We start from the raw sequence: 19,047 nt of genomic DNA on the forward strand, positions 1-19,047 counted from the left end.
ACACAGACCCCTTCCTGGCTGACCTCTCCACTGCCAAACCTCTCCAGCACTGTCTACAAGTCTACATTCCTCTCCCATCTCTCAACTGACGGGATTGGAGTCCAAGCAAATTCCAGTGGGCTGTGAGAGGAGAAGGAAAGGCAGCTGGAGAAGGTTGCATTGTTGAGCAAGTTACCCTTGTGGGCAACTGGAGCTTAATTCCATGGGGAGTTCTGGGACTCTGTGTGGGAAAAGCATCAACGTTATCCAATCCAAGTATCTGCCCTCACTGGCTGAGGCTGCTGGTGGGTGGGGGGATTATTCTGCAGTGCTTCCCACTTGCCCCGGACATTGGGAAGTTTACCTGAGGGCTCTATTACAGCCAGAATAAAGAATCTGGCAGGGAGCATCCTTTCTGTGGTGTTAATTGCCAAGGGGCTGTTTGCCAGGCACCAATAGTGTGGAACACACTTTGCCCATCCAAGGGGGCACTCTGGTCCATCCCTGTCCCCTCCTGGTCCTAAGAGTCCCCTTCTGCTTCTGCTTATTGCCTCCTTACCACCACAGAGACATAAGTGCAGAGAATTTTTTAAAAATATATATTTTATCGATTTTTTTACAGAGAGGAAGGGAGAAGGAGAAGGATAGAGAGTTAGAAACATCAATGAGAGAGAAACAGCTGCTTCCTGCACACTCCCTACTGGGGATGTGCCCGCAACTAAGGTACATGCCCCTGACCAGAATTGAACCTGGGACCCTTCAGTCCGCAGGCTGACGCTCTATCCACTGAGCCAACCTGGTCAGGGCATTTGCAGAATATTAAGAGCAGAATCAAACAGTGCACACAACATATAGTAATCCTTGGAAAACCAAGGTGGGAGCAGGTAAGATGGCTCCGGGCAGAATTCAGGACAAGACCCAAAATTAACACCGCAGCGGCAGCAGCAGCAGAGTTCTCACTTATTGAACACTAAATGCCAGACCCAGGGCCAACGATTATTAATTTTGCAGAGGAGGCAACCGAGGTTTGCAAAAATTCACACCTAGCTCTGCCTGCCTCTAAAACATTTGCTCTCAGCCACTGGGTTGGGAAAATAAAACGGGGGGTGGGGGGGGGGGAATCTGAGCACCCTGCCTCCTACCTGCTGCCCCCTTCCCTCCCTCTGCAGCTATGCGAGGCGGTTGGTGTAGTATGTCTTTCCAGGCCATCAGCCCAGGGCGGCACTTAATGGATGTTTATTCACGAAGCGGATCGCAATCACGCAGGGATCCCAGCCGACACCCCCTTCCCGGACCTCCCACAGACCCGCAAGGCCCCACGGGCTCCAGGACCCGGTCTCCGCAGCCTAGGCCTACCCGGGTGGCTTGGGGCAAATTCCACCTGGGTCAAACCGGGCGGTGGGAGGGGGCTGTCCCAGGAGAAGGGCCTCGGCAGCCGAGTATCCCGCCTGCGAGGTACAGAGAGCAACGTCGGCGCGCAGGACCGAGCAGACCCGCAGGCATTTTCCGAGGGTCGCAGCCCCCTCCCCCGTGGGCTCAGCCGCGCGGCCGGCGCCCCCCACCGACTTCCAAGCGCTCCTGTCCTCGCAGCTGGAAATCTCGCCGACGCCGGAGCCGAGAAAAGGCGGGCAGAGCGCCTTTCGGTAAGTTATGAATGGGTCGGAAGTGTTGGCGGAACTCATTGTTAAAACCCCGGAGCCCTCGGCTGGCCGCCGCACCGCCAATCCGGGCCCGGAGGCTATTTTGAAATCGCTCCCGCATCAGCCAATAGGTGTGCGGGAGGCGAGGCGCCGGCGCCGGCCAATGGGCGCGGCGTGACGCTCAGGAGCCGGGGGCTCGGCCGCGACGACTGTCAGCGGGTTAAAGATGGAGCTGGTGGGCGAGAGGGCGCCACGAGGTGCGGGGTCGGCCTGGTGCAGACGACGGGGACGGACGACCACCGGGACGTCTCTCCCGCTCACCCTCCGCGTCCTGCCCCGGGCCAGGGGCGGAAGGGGGTCCGGTCGCGTGAGTAGCAGGGTCCCCCTACCCGGCGAAACGACGCGGAGGGGCGCAGCCCCGACTGCAGGCGCTCTCTCCGGGCAGGGACTCCAGAGGGCGGGAACCCCCCCACCTACCCCCGTTCCTCTGCGCGCTCGGGCCTCGGGGCAGCGAATCTTTTAGGACAGAACGCGGAGCCCAAAGTTGGGGACCAGGGGCCAGGGATGGGGGCCTGAGCTGGCAGGGGCGTGTCGGCCCTAAGTGGGGCCACCCTTATCCCGGGGCCGCGGGCCGGGGAGGGCGCAGGGTCGTCGGGCTGAACCACCCTCGCTTCGGGCGCCAGTGGGCTTCGGACTGTGGTGGAGCACGGGCCCCTCTTCTTTGTGTGTGAGCCCCCCCGCCCCCCCCTCCCCCCGTGCGCTCCCGCTCCGGATTTGGAGCTACCCCATAGTTTGGGGGTCTCTCGTCCACCGCTATCTGGAGCGGGCTGAGTAAGGTCCGGGTGCCCTGCGATCCTGAGGACCCCGAGGACTGCAGTCCCGCTGAAATACCCCCTCCCGGCCCTGAGGTCCAGGACAGGCCTCTGACCCCACCCTCCTAGGATTGAGCTTCCACCCTACTCATATTGGGGGAGGGGGTCCCCCCTGCTGGCCACAGGTGCTCTGACGAGGTTGCACTACTGTGCTCTGAGAAGCAGTGCAATGATATTGTCAAAGCATCTGGGACCAACCATGGGGGCCCCCATCCCCCACACCTCCACCTCCTCCTCCCAGGCGGGGCCCCTTGGGCCTGCAGGTTCTCCCCTCCCCCCTGCCCTGCTGGCTCCCTTCTCCATGGAAACTTGAGATCCTGGCCAGGCCTGGGCCTCTGGGGTCAGAGGGCACCCTTCCCCCAGGCAGAGGCCCCGCCCCAGTGGGCCTGCATTCCTGGTCTGAGATCCCCACCGACAGACCACCGGGAGCGGCTAGGCAGGCGCTGGCAGGCCTGCCTGACACTCTTTCCCTGTTGCACTACTGTGGGCTGCTGGGAAGCAGTGCAATGATGAAAGGGCATCAGTCAGGTCTAGTCCACCACACGCAGCACCTGGGGGGAGGGAGTTTTGCTGCCTCAGTCCACTTCCCAGTATTAGGTAGTGGTTCGGGGCTGGGCCGGCCCCTCCATCAGAGGATTAGGTGAGTGCAGAGCTGGGGAATTGCTCCATAAACTCTCCCTCTGTTATGGCTGGACAGGTGCAGAGTCAGAGGCCCTGGATTAAGAAAAGCTCTGGTTTGAAAAAGATCTTTCAGACTAGCACCCTGGGTAAGACTCGGAACTCCAGGTTTGCTCAGGGTCTTGTAGGAGAATAGAGGCCACTGCTTTGCATGGAAGGTCTTTCTGGGCCTGGCTCAGACCCAGCTCACCCTTGACCACGTGGAGGTGAACTGGAACAAGCCCTCCTTGAAGGCTTGGGGAGGACCAGACTCTGGAGAGAATGCTCTCCTGGGTTCTAGGCAGGAAAAGCGCTATTTGGGGTGGGTGGGTATCCTTGGGATATGAAGCCCACAGGTGATGCCACCAACTGCACCATCTTGTTCTCTTACAGGGAAATATGCTGCCTGGAGCCTGCAGGAGGGACTTATGAGGTGCCTGGCATGCCCACCCTCACAGCTGGAATTGGGGGGATTGGAGCTGAACTGCCAAGGAGCCTGGCCCAGGCATGCTGGCAGGGCCATCTCCACCATCAGGACCTGACACAATGCACAATGACAGTTATGTGCCCTATGACAGTTATTTGAGCCCATCTCCTTAAGAGGAAGCCCAGGTTCCAGATGGGTGTTTGGGAGTTCCTCTCAACCCTAGCTGAGCACATTGGGGAGCCGGTTTCATCCTCATCCTGTGGGTAGAAGCCCTTGCATCCATGGGGAGGTTGAGGGGCAATAACACATGGAAGAAACAAGTCGTGGAAGAAGTGAGCCAGCTGGGCTGCATGGACTCAGGAAACAGGTTGCAGAGACAAAAGAAGGACCCTTGGAGCTTGGGAGAAAGAGAGGCAAAGAAAATGCCCCTGGGGGGAGGGAGGGGGAAAAGCAAGGTGTGCTCTAGAGAGAAAGCTTGAGCTGGGTCCTTCATCATATATATATATTTCAGAGAGGAAGGGAGAGAGAGAAATATCAATGATGTGCCCTGGCTTGGAATTGGTTCATAGGTCAATGTTCAACCACTGAGCCACACTAGCTTGGTGGGTCCTTCTTCTTAAGGGCTTTTATTTGGAGGTTTCAGGGAAGGATCTCAATAGAATATCAGGAGTGTCCTTACTGTCCTGGTCTCCACTGATTGGTTGACCCCCACCAGTCCTCAGCCATGGTGTTTGGTTTGGCTGCTTTTCTGGGCCTGGAACTGAAACACAACTGAGGCCTAGATTTTTCTCTCCAGTTTGATGGCAACTCTGTCTCTGGTCAACAGACCCCAGGCTTTGTTCCTAAGATTATTTGATTCAGGTCTTCTCATTGTCTTGAGGGATTAATGCTTCAGGAAGTGGTCATGCAAGGTCTTGTATGGGAGTCTACTCTCCACCCCCTTTTCCTCCTCGAAGGGAGTCTACCACATGACTAGCCACATGCCAGGGGAGCTGCGTGACCAACGATATGCTAGGAGAAGAAAGGTCACCTGGGGGTGAGGTTCCACCCTACAACTGCCTTTTCCAGGCACCTGGGACTTTCCACCCTGGTGACCTTGTGTACCTGGCCTATCCTTCCTACTCTGCTCATGTCTAACTGCCTACCATATGGGGGACAGGACAAGCGGGAGAAGGGTGGATTTCATGCTGGAGAGGAAGAGGAAGCGGTGAAAAGTGTGGGGCTGGAGTCGGGGCAGAGTGAAGTCCCCCGGAAGTTGTCTGCGGAAGAAGTAAGGCTCTGGCTGGAGGCCTGGGAGGCTACACACTATGAGGAGGGGGCGCAGCTGAGATGGGTCGGGGCTGGAAGCTGGCGTGGGGGGGGGGGTGGACGGGGAGGGGGGACGTGGGCCTTGAAGAAGCTGGAGGGTTCCTGCGCCTACCATGTTCTTGCTGTGGCCCTCGGCCAGCCCTGACCAAAGTCCTGCCGCCCGCGTCGGAATTAGGGTCTAGTCCTGCCCTGTGGTGTTCGCCCCCTCGAAAGTGCAAGAGCGCACGCCCAGAGCTGCGGGCATTGTCACGTGCGGCCCTCTCGCGCGAGTTGGCCCGTCAGCGATCTCGGAGGGGATTGGCTGGAGCCAGGGTGGGCGCGGCGCTGAGGCTGTCGGGAAGAGAGCGGGTGTGTGCCGAGGCCCCCACCGCCCACCGAGACCTGAGCCAGACCTGAGCCGGGGCGTAGGGAGCGGCCCTTCTCGCCCAGCCTGCAGCGGGTGGGGTCGGCGTGCCTGGACCCTCGGTGATCCCGCCCCGACGGCCGCCGCCAGCCCGCAGCCCCACCGAATGGAGATCCTGGACGAGTTCGACAGCGAGTTCCCCCAGAGTGTGACCTTCTGCCGGCGCATATCCGAGGAGGCCTTCGAGAGGCAGGCGGCCACTTACACGGAGCGCGCACTGCGCCGCCTCTTCCGCAGCCTCGACCGCAACCCGGCGCTGGCCGAGAGGGTGGTGCGGAAGGACAAGCAGGCCGAGTGCGAGCGGCGCGGGCTCCTCTCCTTCCTCTGGGTGCGGGGTGCAGGGGGAGCTGCGGGAGGCTGGGGGCGGGGGGAAGTCCTGCTGCCCACCAGGGCGGAACTCTGGGCATGGGGGGCAGGGAAGGAGGGAGGGCTTGGGCCCAGCTGGGTTTGCAGAGTTGGGGCTTTGAGAAGCCTGAGGGAACCCAGCTTGGGGAGTGCGGCAGGCAGGCAGGCAGGCGGCTCACGGGTCCAGCTTCCTTCCTCTTGCCCCACCTCTCCCGCTGCCGTCGCAGGCGAAGTTCTTCTGTGCAGTCCAGGGGGACCTGAACTTCTGCAACAGCATGGGCGCCGTGGAGATGCACCAGCGCCTGGAGCACCTGAAGAGGAGCATGCACCGAGTGCACCTCTACTCCCAGAGTGAGGCTCAACCTCTGTCTGCCCCGAGTAACCCAGCAAATCTGACCCAGGACCCGTTGTCCCTGAAGTCTTCATTATGAAAGTGAACATAACGCAGAACTAGAGACCACAGTGAACACAAGTACCCGTCACCTAGCTTCAGCAGCTACCCCCGTCTTGCCATGCTTGTTTCACTCTCTCTACCCCCCTTTAAGGGAAATCTCAGACATCACTGTATTCCTGAATACCTTTTAACGTCTCTTAATTAAAAAAAAAGTCAGCTTCTGACATAATCACAACGTCAAACCTGATACAATTAACAACAGTTCCCTAATATTCACTGATACTTAGTCCATATACGATCTCCCAGAAGGTCCATAACAGTCTTTCTACACTCGCTCTGTCATTTCAGGACCCAAGAAGACCCACCCATTGGTTTGGTTGGTAGCCCTCCTAGGTTCCTTTTCACTAGGGTGACCATAGAATTTGTGTCCACATTGGGGCACTTGTGAGGGTAAAATGAAAGGGTACTAGTACCATATTACTGACCGCACAGGGATGGCAAACGAGGGTCCGAGGCCACTGCTGCTGAAGTCCCCTTTGAGGTGGAAGGGAAGCCCGACTTCCTCCCCTCCCGGCTATGGACTTGAAGAACAGTGTTGTCTTTCAAGGACCACAGGGTTATCCCACATCATGGATTTGTCTCTGTTGTCTTGGTCATCAGTGATGTTTGTCCCCCTCTGCCTGTGTTTCTTGGACAGGCACTCTCCTGCCTTGATTAGATTTGGGTTCAGTTCTTTTGGTGTGTTTGTGTTCAGCAATAGATTATGCTGGTGGTGGGGCTACCTTCTTCCGCATCACACCGGGAGGCCCAGCTCACCCGGGTGTTTCACTCTCCGTGATGCCGAATGTGAGTGCCCCACGACACCATTTCATCTGACGGCAGGATGTCCAGCATGTGTACCTTTTACCACCGCCTCCTGAGGTAGCGTTGATGTTATTTTATCCTTGTTTTATGGAAGAGGAAACAGTCCAGGGAGGCTAGGTCACATAGTAAGTCATGGAGTCTGGACTTGAACTCAGGTCTGGATTGTTCCGGGTTGCAATGTCTTAACCTCCAGGACAGTGCTCCCTGGTATTAGTTATCCTCATTCTGGATGAGCTGATCTGATGGGCGGTATGAGGAGCCTGTTAACACCCACTTTGTTGGTAGTCTTCAACTTTGAACAGTAAATATAGCGAGACTTGTTGAAGTAGGAAGACCTAACATGGAGAGAGGAGAGGAATCAGACCCCAGTGTCCTTCCCCTCAAAGATTCCCTCCCTGAGCCCCTTCTGCTAGACCTCCTCCCTGAGGGTTTGCTTTCTCATAGAAGGGCCTTTTGCACACCCCAGGACAGCCCTGGGGCTGGGCATAGTGGTGGGCTCATTGTCCAGGGCCTGGATCCCCAAGAGTACTGGCGGATTCAAGAACTTTCCTCTTGCCCTACCTGTTGGGGGTGGGGGAAGCAGCAGACCAACCTGCCCAGGTCAAACCCAGCCCTCCTTGGCACTTCCTATGAAAATCTGCCCTTGAAGTCAGGCAGCCTGGTCGTGGATCCTGCCTGTGCCGTGTACAGTTGGAGTTTCTGGTTCCACTTGAAGATAGGGACAAAAGTACCTTTTCCACGTGAGGCAGTTGTGGTGTCAGTGAGATGGTGCATTGCTATGTGGTGCCCTTTGGGGGGCCCACCTCCCCTCTTTGTTGGAGAAGCTGAAAACACCATCGTGTTTGGCCCCACTCCACCCTGTTCTGGCTGAGGGATAGGCACCCACTGGCACCTTTTTGTCACAGAAGCCAGGAAGAAGAGAAGGAAGCCAAAAGTAAAGAAACTAGAACCCGTCCTCTTGCGGAACCGGTCAACCTCCCCATGCCTGCCGCCAACACTGCTGCCACCTCCACCACTGCCACCACCTGCCACCACCATGTCCTCTGTGGTGGTCCGGTCGTCACCCTCTGTCTACACTATGCCCAGGGTCTTTGGCCCCTTTCCTCCGCTGCCTAGCAAGTCGGTCAGTGGGTGTTTTGCGCCCCCCCCCCCCCCCCGCCCTTACAATCCTGGGAGGGGCAGCCACTCCCACAGCTCTCTTGGGCCCACAGCAGTGATTCTCAGAATGTTGTTTTTAAGCAGCAGAGACCTTTTTAAGACTATAGGCAAAGTCTTGGGTGGAACAGCAGTGGATAAAGCAATAAAAGGGGGGCTACTCTGATTGAATAATTGGGGTAGGGGTCGAAGGCTATCTGCTTGGCCTCAGCTGAGCAAGGCAACCCCAAATGGCACTGGGCAGAATCCTAGGGCTGCCAGAGGACAAGTGGAGGACCACAGCACCCCCCCTCCCCCCACCCCAGCCATCATGACTCTCTCTGACGCTGTCATTCTCCTGTAGTGCCCTTCCTCACCTCCTACCCCTCCTGACTCCCGCTTATCTTACACACTCCCTCCAGCCAGCCCCTCCTCCCCAGGCTGGATTAGGACCTTCTCAGTTGAGCACAGAGGAGGAGCCTGACGTATTTACTGATTAAAATGAAAGCCACATAGTTCTCATATAGGTAATTCCCCCCCTCCCCCCCACGGTGAGGCCCTCAAACTTGTCCTGACATTACCTTTGTTTCCAGCAGACAGAGAAATTGGAAGTTTCAAGTTCTGAAGTGAAATTAAACTGGCCTGGCCTGTCATTGAACCCAAAGAGGTAAAAGGAATTTACTTTGGGCTCGAGGTAAGTGAAAGGGAGCATGCTTTGTGCCAGGCTCAGCTATTATTTCCTCCCCACCTCCTAGTTAACCCTCGCCACAGTCCTGAGTGGTTATTCTCATTGTTCAAGGAAGGAGTCTGGGCTCAGCAATCTCTGTCCCCATGTCAGAGTGGTGCCCACCAAGACTGGAGACGCCCGCCTAGGAGGATCCCAGAGCTGACAGTGCCTCTCTGCCCTGTCTTGCAGCCACATGATTAATCTGACCCCCTTGGTCCTCAGACCTGGAGGCTTCCATTTCTCGTACCTGCCCAGAAACGGTGTGCACAAGCTCCACTACCCTGGCTTCCCCTGGTAAGTGTGCTTCTGAGCATCCCTGGGGCCAGGTACCATTCTGGCTCAGCCTCTGCTTTGCTTCTGACCAGCGTTGTGGTGGCGTGGACAAGGGCTAGGCAGATGGTCTTTATGATGATGCCTTCCACTTCCAGGAAGGACCCTTATGTAATCAGGAGTGAAAAGCTCCCTACTGTTTGTCACGGTGAGAAATTAGAAACAGCCCAGACGCCAACAGAAAGGGAATGATTCCATCAACGTGGGCAGCCCTATCTGGGATTTATATACATGCTTGTTTTGCAAAGCAGGGATTTACTGAATATGGGGTTTTAAAAATCACCCGTGTGTTTTCACTTACGGATATTAAGTATTTACTGTATCATTGAGTGTTATTCTAAAATATGATTTAGACTGGCTGTTTCATTGCATCAGCTAACTTTAAAAAATATTTCTTCGTTGATTTTAGAGCAGAAGGAAGAGGGAGAGAGAGAGATAGAAACATCAATGATGAGAGTGAACCATTGATTGGCTGCCTCCTGCACGCCCCCCACTGGGGATCAAGCCTGCAACCTAGGCATGTGCCCTTGGCCAGAATCGAACCTGGGACCCTTCAGTCCGCAGGCCGACACTCCATCCACTGAGCAAAACCGGCTAGGGCCAGATAACTTTTTGAATAGCCTTATTGATATATTATTACTTACATATTACATAATTAACTTACATTAAAGTATACAATTCAGCTCTACCCGGTTTGGCTCAGTGGATAGAACATCGGCCCTTGGACTGAAGGGTCCCAGGTTTGTTTCTGATCAAGAACACGTACCTGGGTGGCAGGATTCATCCCGACCCTGGTTGGGGCACATGCGGGAGGCAACCGATTGATGTGTCTCTCTCACATCCTTGTTTCTCTCTCTCTGTCTTTCCCCCTCCCTTCCACACTCTCCCTAAAGATCAGTGGAAAAAATACACTTTGGCAAGGATGAAAAAAAAAACAAAAACACCCACCTTTAATTTCACCAATAATAATAGATGCAAATACTCCATTGTATGGATGGAACATCATTTACTGAACCATTCTTTAAAAAAAAAAGATTTTTAGCCGAAACCGGTTTGGCTCAGTGGATAGAGCGTCGGCCTGCGGACTGAAAGGTCCCAGGTTCGATTCCGGTCAAGGGCATGTACCTTGGTTGCGGGCACATCCCCAGTAGGAGATGTGCAGAAGGCGGCTGATCGATGTTTCTCTCTCATCGATGTTTCTAACTCTCTATCTCTCTCCCTTCCTCTCTGTAAAAAATCAATAAAATATATTAAAAAAAAAAGATTTTTATTGATTTTTAGAGAGAGAAGGAGGAAGAGGGAGAGAGAAATATCTATCTGCTACCTCCTCCACACACCTACTGGGCATAGAGTCTGAAACCCAGGCATGTGCCCTGAGAGGGGAATCCAACCAGCAACCTTCCAGTACATGGGGCAGTGCCCAACCAGCTGAGCCACACTGGCCAGGGCTCAACCATTCTTGCCTGTTGAAGTATTTCACTAATGGGGACAATTTTTAGGTTCTTGTTACATTGATTTCTGAGAGCTGTGCTCTCATGATGCCACCTGCAAAAATAGGTTATTTTTAATTGGTTTAAAAAATTTTACAAAAGCAGAACACATTCCATGGGGAAAAGTTCACAATACAGAAATGCATACATAAAATATGAGTCCCCTTGTTGCTAAAAGTCCTGCTGCTAAGAGTTTCATGTGTACTCCTCCAACACACACATACACTCACAGGTTAATTTTTCAACCAAAGCAGGATCACATTGTATGTATTTCTCAGCAACTTGCTTTTTCCCATTACTGTAGCATTGGGGTGTCTTTACTTGTTGGGATATACAGACCTACCTCATTCCTTTAACGGCCCCAGAATAGTCCACTGCATGGCTGTACCTGGTTCCCTAATGGATGTTTAGATTGTTTCCAGGTTTTCACAGTCACATTGCTGCAGAGAGCAGCCTTGAACACACATTGTTGGGAGAGATTTTTGGAAGTATAAATGTGTCTAGAGTCATCCCACCGCCTGGGAAGGGGGTTGTCATGTGTACTCCAGGTGGTGTTGATGTCCCATCTCATGGACATATCTTGGCTGTCTCCTGCGCAGGACCTCAGCCTGTAATGACTCCCCCAGCACCGAGGAGACACCAGCCCCTCCTGTGGAGACCCCCGTTTTCACTCCACCTGTCCTGCTCAAGTTCCAGCCTGTGCCCAGACCTAGAGATGACTCAGAGACTGACCATGGCAGTACACAGTCTGTGCCCCACAAGCGGGGCCCATAACCTCTTCCCTGCAGACTGTGGCGGAGGAATGAATAAAGTTCTCATGGAGGTGCCTTTGCATGCTGGGCTTCTTAGGGGCTGTGCAATCTCCATGGGCTCCCTGAACCCTGAAGAGCTTGTCAGGGTAGTGCTGTCCTGAGGTCTTGAGGCCTGAGCTTACATACATTAGGTGGTCAGGTCAGTGCTACTGTGAACTCCCCTCGCTTGCCATCTAACATGGGAATTCAGCCACGTGCATCTTGAAAGAGAAATGAGTGAGGAGAGAGCGATGCCTTTCCCTGCAGTGACTCTGTGGCCTCTCACTTGACCCCACTGACTTGCAAGTCTACCTTTTTTCTTCCTACACCTGGCCCCTGAACACAAGCCTCATCTGGGTACAAGTTTAGAAACAGCGATCTGTTCCCTCCCTAGAGTAAAATGAGCTGGTGTGTCAGTTTCCGACTTGGCACCTTCCTAGGGAATTTCAAAGATAGTGACTCTAATGGTTGCTTCACACCCTGACCTTAGAAACAAACCTGCATGTGAGATGTGAGCCTTCACAAAACAATACTGATGGACATTAGCAGATATTCACTGAGCCTCTGTGTATGTCCCACAACTTGCTTGGGACTGGAGATAATAAACCAAGCAGTTGGGGCCCCTTCCCTTAAGGAACTTACATCCATCCCATCCTCGTGTGTGTGTGTGTGTGTGTGTGTGTGTGTGTGAGAAACCAGTATATAGATCAAATTAATACTGATTATAAGTTGTGATAAGCCCTATGGGAGCTGAGACGGAGATGTATGGGGTGTGTGGGTGGGCGAGGAAGGTCTCTTTGAGGAGGTGACACATGTTGAAACCTATAAATGAGAAGGGGCCAGCCATGAGGTGAGATGAGAAGGGCAGGACAACTGGGTTTGTGTAAGTAGGCGGAGAGTGGTATGGTGGGGGAGGGTGGAGACAGGGGAGGGGGGGGGATTCCGCGCTCTCAGGAGACATTACATTGGGAATCAGTGGGTGCCCGAGTAGAGGTCAGGAGTCTGGAGCACTGGCAATTTAGTGTTGGGGTCAGGGGTTACCAGTGGACTTAAACCCAACCGCGAGACTGGGCAAGGTCACCAGTACTTGAGTGCAGACAGACGTCTGGGGCTCTGGCCAAGGGAAGGGTGGGTCAGAAGATACTCAAGGGATCAGTGAGGGCTTTGGACCTTCTGGCTTGGGCCACTCAGGAGAAGGCCCTGGAGGCTGCGGAAACCCAGTGGGTGGGGAGAATGGAAGGTGAGCGGGTACATAGTGATTGTGGACGTCGCTTGGAGACATCTGTCATTGAGGGGAGCAAAAATGGAGCGGAGGCTGGTGGGACTTCAGGCTCCAGGCGGGCTGCTTAAAAGACCTGAGGCCTGGCTGGGTGGTTCAGTGGTTGAGTGTCCACCTACGAACCAGGTGGTCACAGTTCCATTCCCTGCAGGGGCACATGCCTGGATTGCTGGCTCGATCCCCAGTGGGCGGCGTGTGCGGCCAATTGGTGGTTAGCTCTCACGGTTGATGTTTCTGTCTCTCCTCCCTTTCTGAAATCAATAAAAATACATAAAAAAAAAAAAAAGACCTGAGGGCCCAGGTCAAACCAAGACGGGTTTGAGTGGGGAGGGCACTGAGTAGGGCTGGGAGGGAAGGCGAGGCGCTTGGCAGAAGACGGGCTTCGAGTCAGAGGCAGTTCAGCTCTGACCGAACAAAAGCCCAATTGGGAAACTCGGCTCAGGGACCGGCTGCGACAGCGACTGGCGCGCTGGCCTCCAGGGACCACAATTCCCAGCATGCTCAGCGCCCACTTCCGGGAGGGACCCGGAAGTACTTAAGGATCTCGGCTGGAAGGCGGCGGGACGCGGCTGGCTGGGTTGTATGTTGACCATTTTCCGCGTTCGCTGGTCCTGCTGCCGCCGACGCCGCCGCCGCCGCCAACATGGGGAAGCGACAGCACCAGAAAGACAAGATGTAAGTTGAGCCGCAGCCAGGCGCTCCTGGCTCTGCCTTAGTCTCGCTCGGCCTCCGTCTCTCCCGTTCTGCGCTCTCCGGTGTCTTCGGCTCCCGCTTTCAGAGTGGACCCCAGGACCCCCTCAGGTGTCGCTTCCTCCCGAAGCTTCCGTCACCTCAGGTGGAGCAATACCTTCCCCTCCCCCCCAGCCGCCCAAATCTCCCGCTTGGAGGCGTCTGCTCTCCTTCTAGATTCAGAATTTAGACCGTAAGTGCTCTCACCTGGGCGCGGCCTTCCCACCTGGGCGCTCCTCGGACACGGCCCCCGACTTCGCTTTTGGCCTGTCCGCTCGCGCCTGAGCCAGCCCCTCCCGGGGCGCTGGTCCCTGCGCAGCAGCTCACACACACGTGCAGAGCCTTCGGGTGTCAAACACCCGCCTCTCCCACAGTCCCCTCCAGCTGCCACCTGCTTCCAGCGTGCAGGCTTGTCCACTGGCTCTTTTCTGCTGTCTCTAGAAACGACTTCGGTCAGGCTCTCGTGCCCAGCACTACTCTTTTTACTTTTTCTTTTAATTTTTTTGTTGGTTAAGTTATTACATCTGTGTCCTTATCCCACGTTACCCCCTATCCGCCCCCCCCCCCCATGCCCTCACCCCCCTGTTGTCTGTGTCCATTGGTTAGGCCTATATGCTGTATACAAGTCCTTATCCCCACCCTCCCCCACCTTCCCTCTGAGGTTTGACGGTCTGATCGATGCTTCTCTGTCTCTGGATCTGTGTTTGTTCATCAGTTTATATTGTTCATTACATTCCACAAATGAGTGAGATCATGTGGTATTTACCTTTCCCTGACCGGCTTATTTCACTTATCATAATGCTCTCCAGTTCCATCCATGCTGTTGCAAATGGTAAGAACTCCTTTTTCACTGCAGCGTAGTATTCCATTGTGTACATGTACCACAGTTTTCTAATCCACTCTTTTTATTTTTATTTATTTTTTTAATATATTTTTATTGATTTCAGAGAGGGAGAGAGAGAGGTAGAAACATCAGTGATGAGAGAGAATCATGGATCGGCTGCCTCCTGCACATCCCCTACTGGGGATGGAGCCCCCAACCCTGGGCGTGTGCCCTAGGCTGGAATCGAATCCGGGACCCTTCAGTTCGCAGGCCGACACTGTATCCACTGAGCCAAACCAGCGAGGGCCCCAGCACTGCCTGGGTCAGGATCCCAGTGACGTCCATGTTGCTCCGTCTGGTGGTCAGTTCTCAGTCCTCATTTGGTCGTGCTCCTCAGCAGCATGTGACACGACTGGCCACCTCTCTCCTTCCGAGCCCTTCTTGGGGGTCCTCCTCCCCATCCCCCAGTGGGTGATCGGTCTGGTCTTGCAGTAGTCAGCTGCTTACTCACATCTTCACCTGAAAGTCTAATGGAAATCGCAAATGTAACATGCCTCAAAGGGAACCTTGTTTTTCAGAGCCCGAGCCTCTCCTCCCTCATTTTCCCCGCCGCAGTTGGCTCGGGTCAGAAGTCTGGGAGCTCGCCTTGGCACCTCTTTCCCTCAGCAGTCTTTTTCTCCAGCCCATTGGCAAGTCCTGCTGGCAGTTTCAGGAACTGACCACTCTCTCACCCACCAGCTCCCACAAAGGGGAGTTGATGTCAACTCCTTGGACCTTGGTAGTTATCTCCCGATTGGGTTTCTGCTGCCTCTCTTGCTTGTCCCTCCATAGGAAGCAACCAGAGGGATGCTTTGAGGACGAACGTTAGATCGTGTCAGAGCTCAAACCCGCCAACAGCTTTCCGTTCTGTCTACAGCAAACCCAGGGCCCTCACATGGCCTGCAGGCCCCTTGTGATCGGGTCACTGTCGGTGTCTCCTGCACCTGCTGCCACGTGGCCCCACACGCAGTCAGTGGCTTCACCCCTTTATGGGGACACAACAACTTTTCCTGCTTCGCGGCTCTTATAGGTGATACACCTGCTTGGTCCTTCTGCCTGGAAAGCTCTTTCCCCAGATCTTCACGTGGCTGGCTCCTTCTCACCATCCAGCCTCTGTTAAGTTCAGTTCATTTTCTTCAGAGCAAAGCAGGACTGTTTGCATTTGTTCCTCGTTTGTGTATCCCCATGTCTATTGTGATTATCAGTATCTGACTTTTGCATCGTAGGTGTTTAGGAAACATTTGCTGACTCAGTAAAATGATTCAGTCATCCATTACTTCGGGAGACTGTCCTCTTTACAAAGGGGGTGGAAGTAAGATTTCTCTTTCTCTCCTTCAGGTACATTACCTGTGCTGAATACACTAACTTCTATGGTGGCAAGAAACCAGGTAAGGCACGAAATCCTTCTCTTCCCCTTGGTATGTGTGGGGGTGTAATTAAGGAATCATGTCTTCACAACAGTGAGCCTGTCAAAAATAACAATGGCCCTGGCTGGTTTGGTTCAGCGGATAGAGAGTCGGCCTGCAGACAAAAGCGTCCCAGGTTGGATTCAGGTCAAGGGCACATGCCAGTTTGCAGGCTTGATTCCCAGTAGGGGGCGTGCAGGAGGCAGCCGATCAGTGATTCTCATCGATGTTTTTCTCTCTCTCTCCCTCTCCCTTCCTCTCTAAAATCAATAAAAATATATTTAAAAAATAATACTAACAATGAACAAGAACATGGAAACTATAGTAGACAAATGGGCTGAGGACACAGACAAGTCAGAAAAGAGGAAGATATATGAGAAAATGTCTAATCTTGGTGTGATTTTTAAATATGTTTTTATTGCCTGACTGGTATAGCTCAGTGGATTGAGCATCATCCCATGGAACAAGAGGTCCTGGGTTGGATTCCCGATCAGGGCACACTTCTCAAAGAGGACATACAGATGGCCAAGAGACATATGAAAAAATAAAATATATTTTATTAATTAATTTATTTTTAACTCTTTATTGTTGACAGTATTACATATGTCACCCTTTTTCCCCCATTGACCCCCCTCCAGCCCACCCTTGCCCCAGGCCCTCTCACCCCACTATCTGCATCCATGGGTTATGCGTATATACATAGGGCGATTTTAGTTGATTACCTTCCACCCACCCACCCTACCCCGCCTTCCCTCTGAGATTCCGCACTCTGTTCCATGCTTCCATGTCTCTGGATCCACTCTGTTCATCAGTTTATTCTGTTAATTAGATTCCACATATGAGTGAGATCATGTGATTCTTGTCTTTCTCTGACTGACTTATTTCACTTAGCATGATGCTCTCTATGGGAGAACATATTTGGCAATGATATATCTGATAAAAGGTTAATATCCAAATAAATAAGGAACTCATACAACTTAACAAAAGGAAGACAAACAATCCAATTAAAAAATGGGCAAAGAACCTTATAGACACTTCTCAAAGAGGACATACAGATGGCCACGAGACATATGAAAAAATGCTCAAAGTCACTGATCATCAGAGAGATACAAATTAAAACAACAATGAGGTATCATCTCACACCTGTCAAAATGGCTGCCATCAACAAATCCACAAATGACAAGTGCTGGCCAGCATGTGGAGAAAAGGGAATTCCTAGTACACTGCTGGTGGGAATGCAGACTGATGCAGCCATTATGGAAAACAGCTGACAGTCGTATGGGTACTCCCTTGTAGATAACTGATTTTCTTTCTCTTGCTGCTTTTAGGATTCTCTCTTTGTCTTTTGCTCTTGGCATTTTAATTATGATGTGTCTTGGTGTGGTCCTCTTTGGATTCCTTTTGTTTGGGGTTCTCTGCGCTTCCTGGACTTGTAAGTCTATTTCTTTCACCAGGTAGGGGAAGTTTTCTGTCATTATTTCTTCAAATAGGTTTTCAATATCTTGCTCTCTCTCATCTTCTGGCACCCCTATAATTCTGATGTTGGTACGCTTGAAGCTGTCCCAGAGGCTCCTTACACTATCTTCGTATTTTTGGATTCTTTTCATTTTGCTTTTCCGGTTGGGTGTTTTTTGCTTCTTCGTATTTCAAATCTTTGACTTGATTCTTGCAACCCTCTAGTCTGCTGTTCGGAGTCTGTATAATATTCTTTATTTCAGTCAGTGTATGCTTAATTTCTAGTTGATTCTTTATCACAATATCGAGGGTCTCATTAGATTTCTTGAGGGTCTCACTACATTTATCGGCGGTCTCACCAGTCTTCTTGAAGATCTCACTACATTTATCGGCGGTCTCACCAGTCTTTTCGAGGGCCTTATTAAATTTATCGGCAGCTTCTAGACAGTTCTTTAAAGACCTTAAAAGTGTGGTTTTGAACTCTATATCCAACAGTTTGCTTTCCTCCAATTCTGTCATTTGTGTCCTGTTTCTTTGTCTCGGCATTTTTTATGCTTCGCTGTGTCGATAGAGTGCCTTTCTGTGCTAAGTGTCCCAATTACCTGAGGTAGACACTCTTTGGTGCACCCCCTTGTGGGCTTTGTGGACAGTCTTGTTGTAGTTAAGCCTTGATTGTTGTAGTTATCACTGTGAGGAATTGACCTCCAGGCCAATTGGCTGTGAGAATCAGCTGTGTCTGCAGTGGGAGAACTTCTGTGCTGGAGACACCCCTCTGGGGCTAGACTTGCTTCGATGGGGCTTTGGTGGTCACTGAGTCTGCCCCCTGAGTGTGTCTTTTATGGTTCCAGGGAGCTGCAAACTGGATGGTCCCACTCCGACCTCTGGGCTTCCTGGCTCCTGGATCTCTAGGGAGGTGCTAATCTAGCCTTTGCCTGAGGCTATCCAGCAAAAGTCTCCCTGCAGGGCTTGGGCGGGGCAGGGCAGGTCCCACGGGATCAACAGGGCGGGGTTAGCAATTATGGCTGCTCTCAGTCTTGCCCTCAGAGGCTCTGCTTCTCAGTGTCCCAGTAATCGCTGCAAGCCCCACGGAGAGAAAGCTGCCCTAGGGTTCTGAGCGATGCCAGACATTCCTCTTCTCCCGTATGAGTCTGGGTCCCTAGAGATTGGCCGGGAACTGGAGCTCAGAGCCTGAGACTCCCTCCTGATTGAAAACGACAACAGTGCCCTCAGCTGCCAGCCCGCTCCGCATGCACTCCGCACCTTAGTATTTTACTTCAGCACTGCGCCTCCTCTGAGTCTCGGTATGCTTTTGTTTTTCCTCCTAGTTGTAGAACTTCCACTCAGCCAGCCTTCCTGTGGTTCTGGATGATGTCCGTTCTGTCTTTTAGTTGTATTTAAAAAAAAAAAAAAAATATATATATTTTAAATATATTTTATTGATTTTTTACAGAGAGGAAGGGAGAGAGATAGAGAGTTAGAAACATTGATGAGAGAGAAACATCCATCAGCTGCCTCCTGCACATCCCCCACTGGGGAAGTGCCTGCAACCCAGGTACATGCCCTTGACCGGAATCGAACCCGGGACCCTTCAGTCTACAGGCCGACACTCTATCCGCTGAGCCAAATCGGCTTTGGCTTTAGTTGTATTTTTGAAGTGGTTGTTTGAGGCAGCAAACTCCAGTGTTTACCTATGCCGCCATCTTGGTTTCTTCAGATAAAGTATTTTTTAAAAAATATGTTTTTATCGATTTTTAGAGAGAAAGGAAGGGAGAAGGATAGAGAGATAGAGACATCATTGATTGGTTGTCTCCTGCATGCCCCCTACTGGGAATTGAACCAGCAACGTTTTGGTTGTTAGGTTGACACTAAATCACACTGGCTGGGCAATCGTGGTGTGTTTTTATTAATGTAGGTTAAAATAACATTTTTTCTCTATCAAGATAATAAGGTCAGGC

At 52.6% G+C, this 19,047-nt stretch overlaps 2 protein-coding genes across 3 annotated transcripts in view; both read left to right on the forward strand.

The window, feature by feature from the left end:
• The first annotated feature begins 5,044 nt into the window (after window positions 1–5,044).
• On the forward strand, window positions 5,045–11,383 carry LOC118678453. Its single transcript, XM_036354174.1, has 6 exons — window positions 5,045–5,614; window positions 5,859–5,982; window positions 7,795–8,012; window positions 8,620–8,690; window positions 8,940–9,044; window positions 11,170–11,383. Exons 1-6 carry the CDS (start codon window positions 5,393–5,395, stop codon window positions 11,342–11,344), a joined length of 915 nt encoding a protein of 304 aa, XP_036210067.1. The 5' UTR covers window positions 5,045–5,392; the 3' UTR covers window positions 11,345–11,383.
• Window positions 11,384–13,170: 1,787 nt separating this feature from the next.
• The window catches only part of PPIL2 (peptidylprolyl isomerase like 2), a 29,097-nt gene continuing 23,220 nt past the window's right edge, over window positions 13,171–19,047 (forward strand). The window contains exons 1-2 of one of the 2 annotated variants that reach the window (XM_036353596.1): window positions 13,171–13,315; window positions 15,570–15,619. In XM_036353596.1, the coding sequence (XP_036209489.1) occupies window positions 13,284–13,315; window positions 15,570–15,619 (82 nt within the window). In that variant the 5' untranslated portion in view covers window positions 13,171–13,283. The remainder of the gene's footprint in view (window positions 13,316–15,569; window positions 15,620–19,047) is intronic. The other variant, XM_036353598.1, reaches the window with a different exon arrangement.

Source organism: Myotis myotis, unplaced genomic scaffold, assembly GCF_014108235.1.
Source record: "Myotis myotis isolate mMyoMyo1 unplaced genomic scaffold, mMyoMyo1.p scaffold_m19_p_20, whole genome shotgun sequence".
NCBI lineage: Eukaryota > Metazoa > Chordata > Mammalia > Chiroptera > Vespertilionidae > Myotis > Myotis myotis.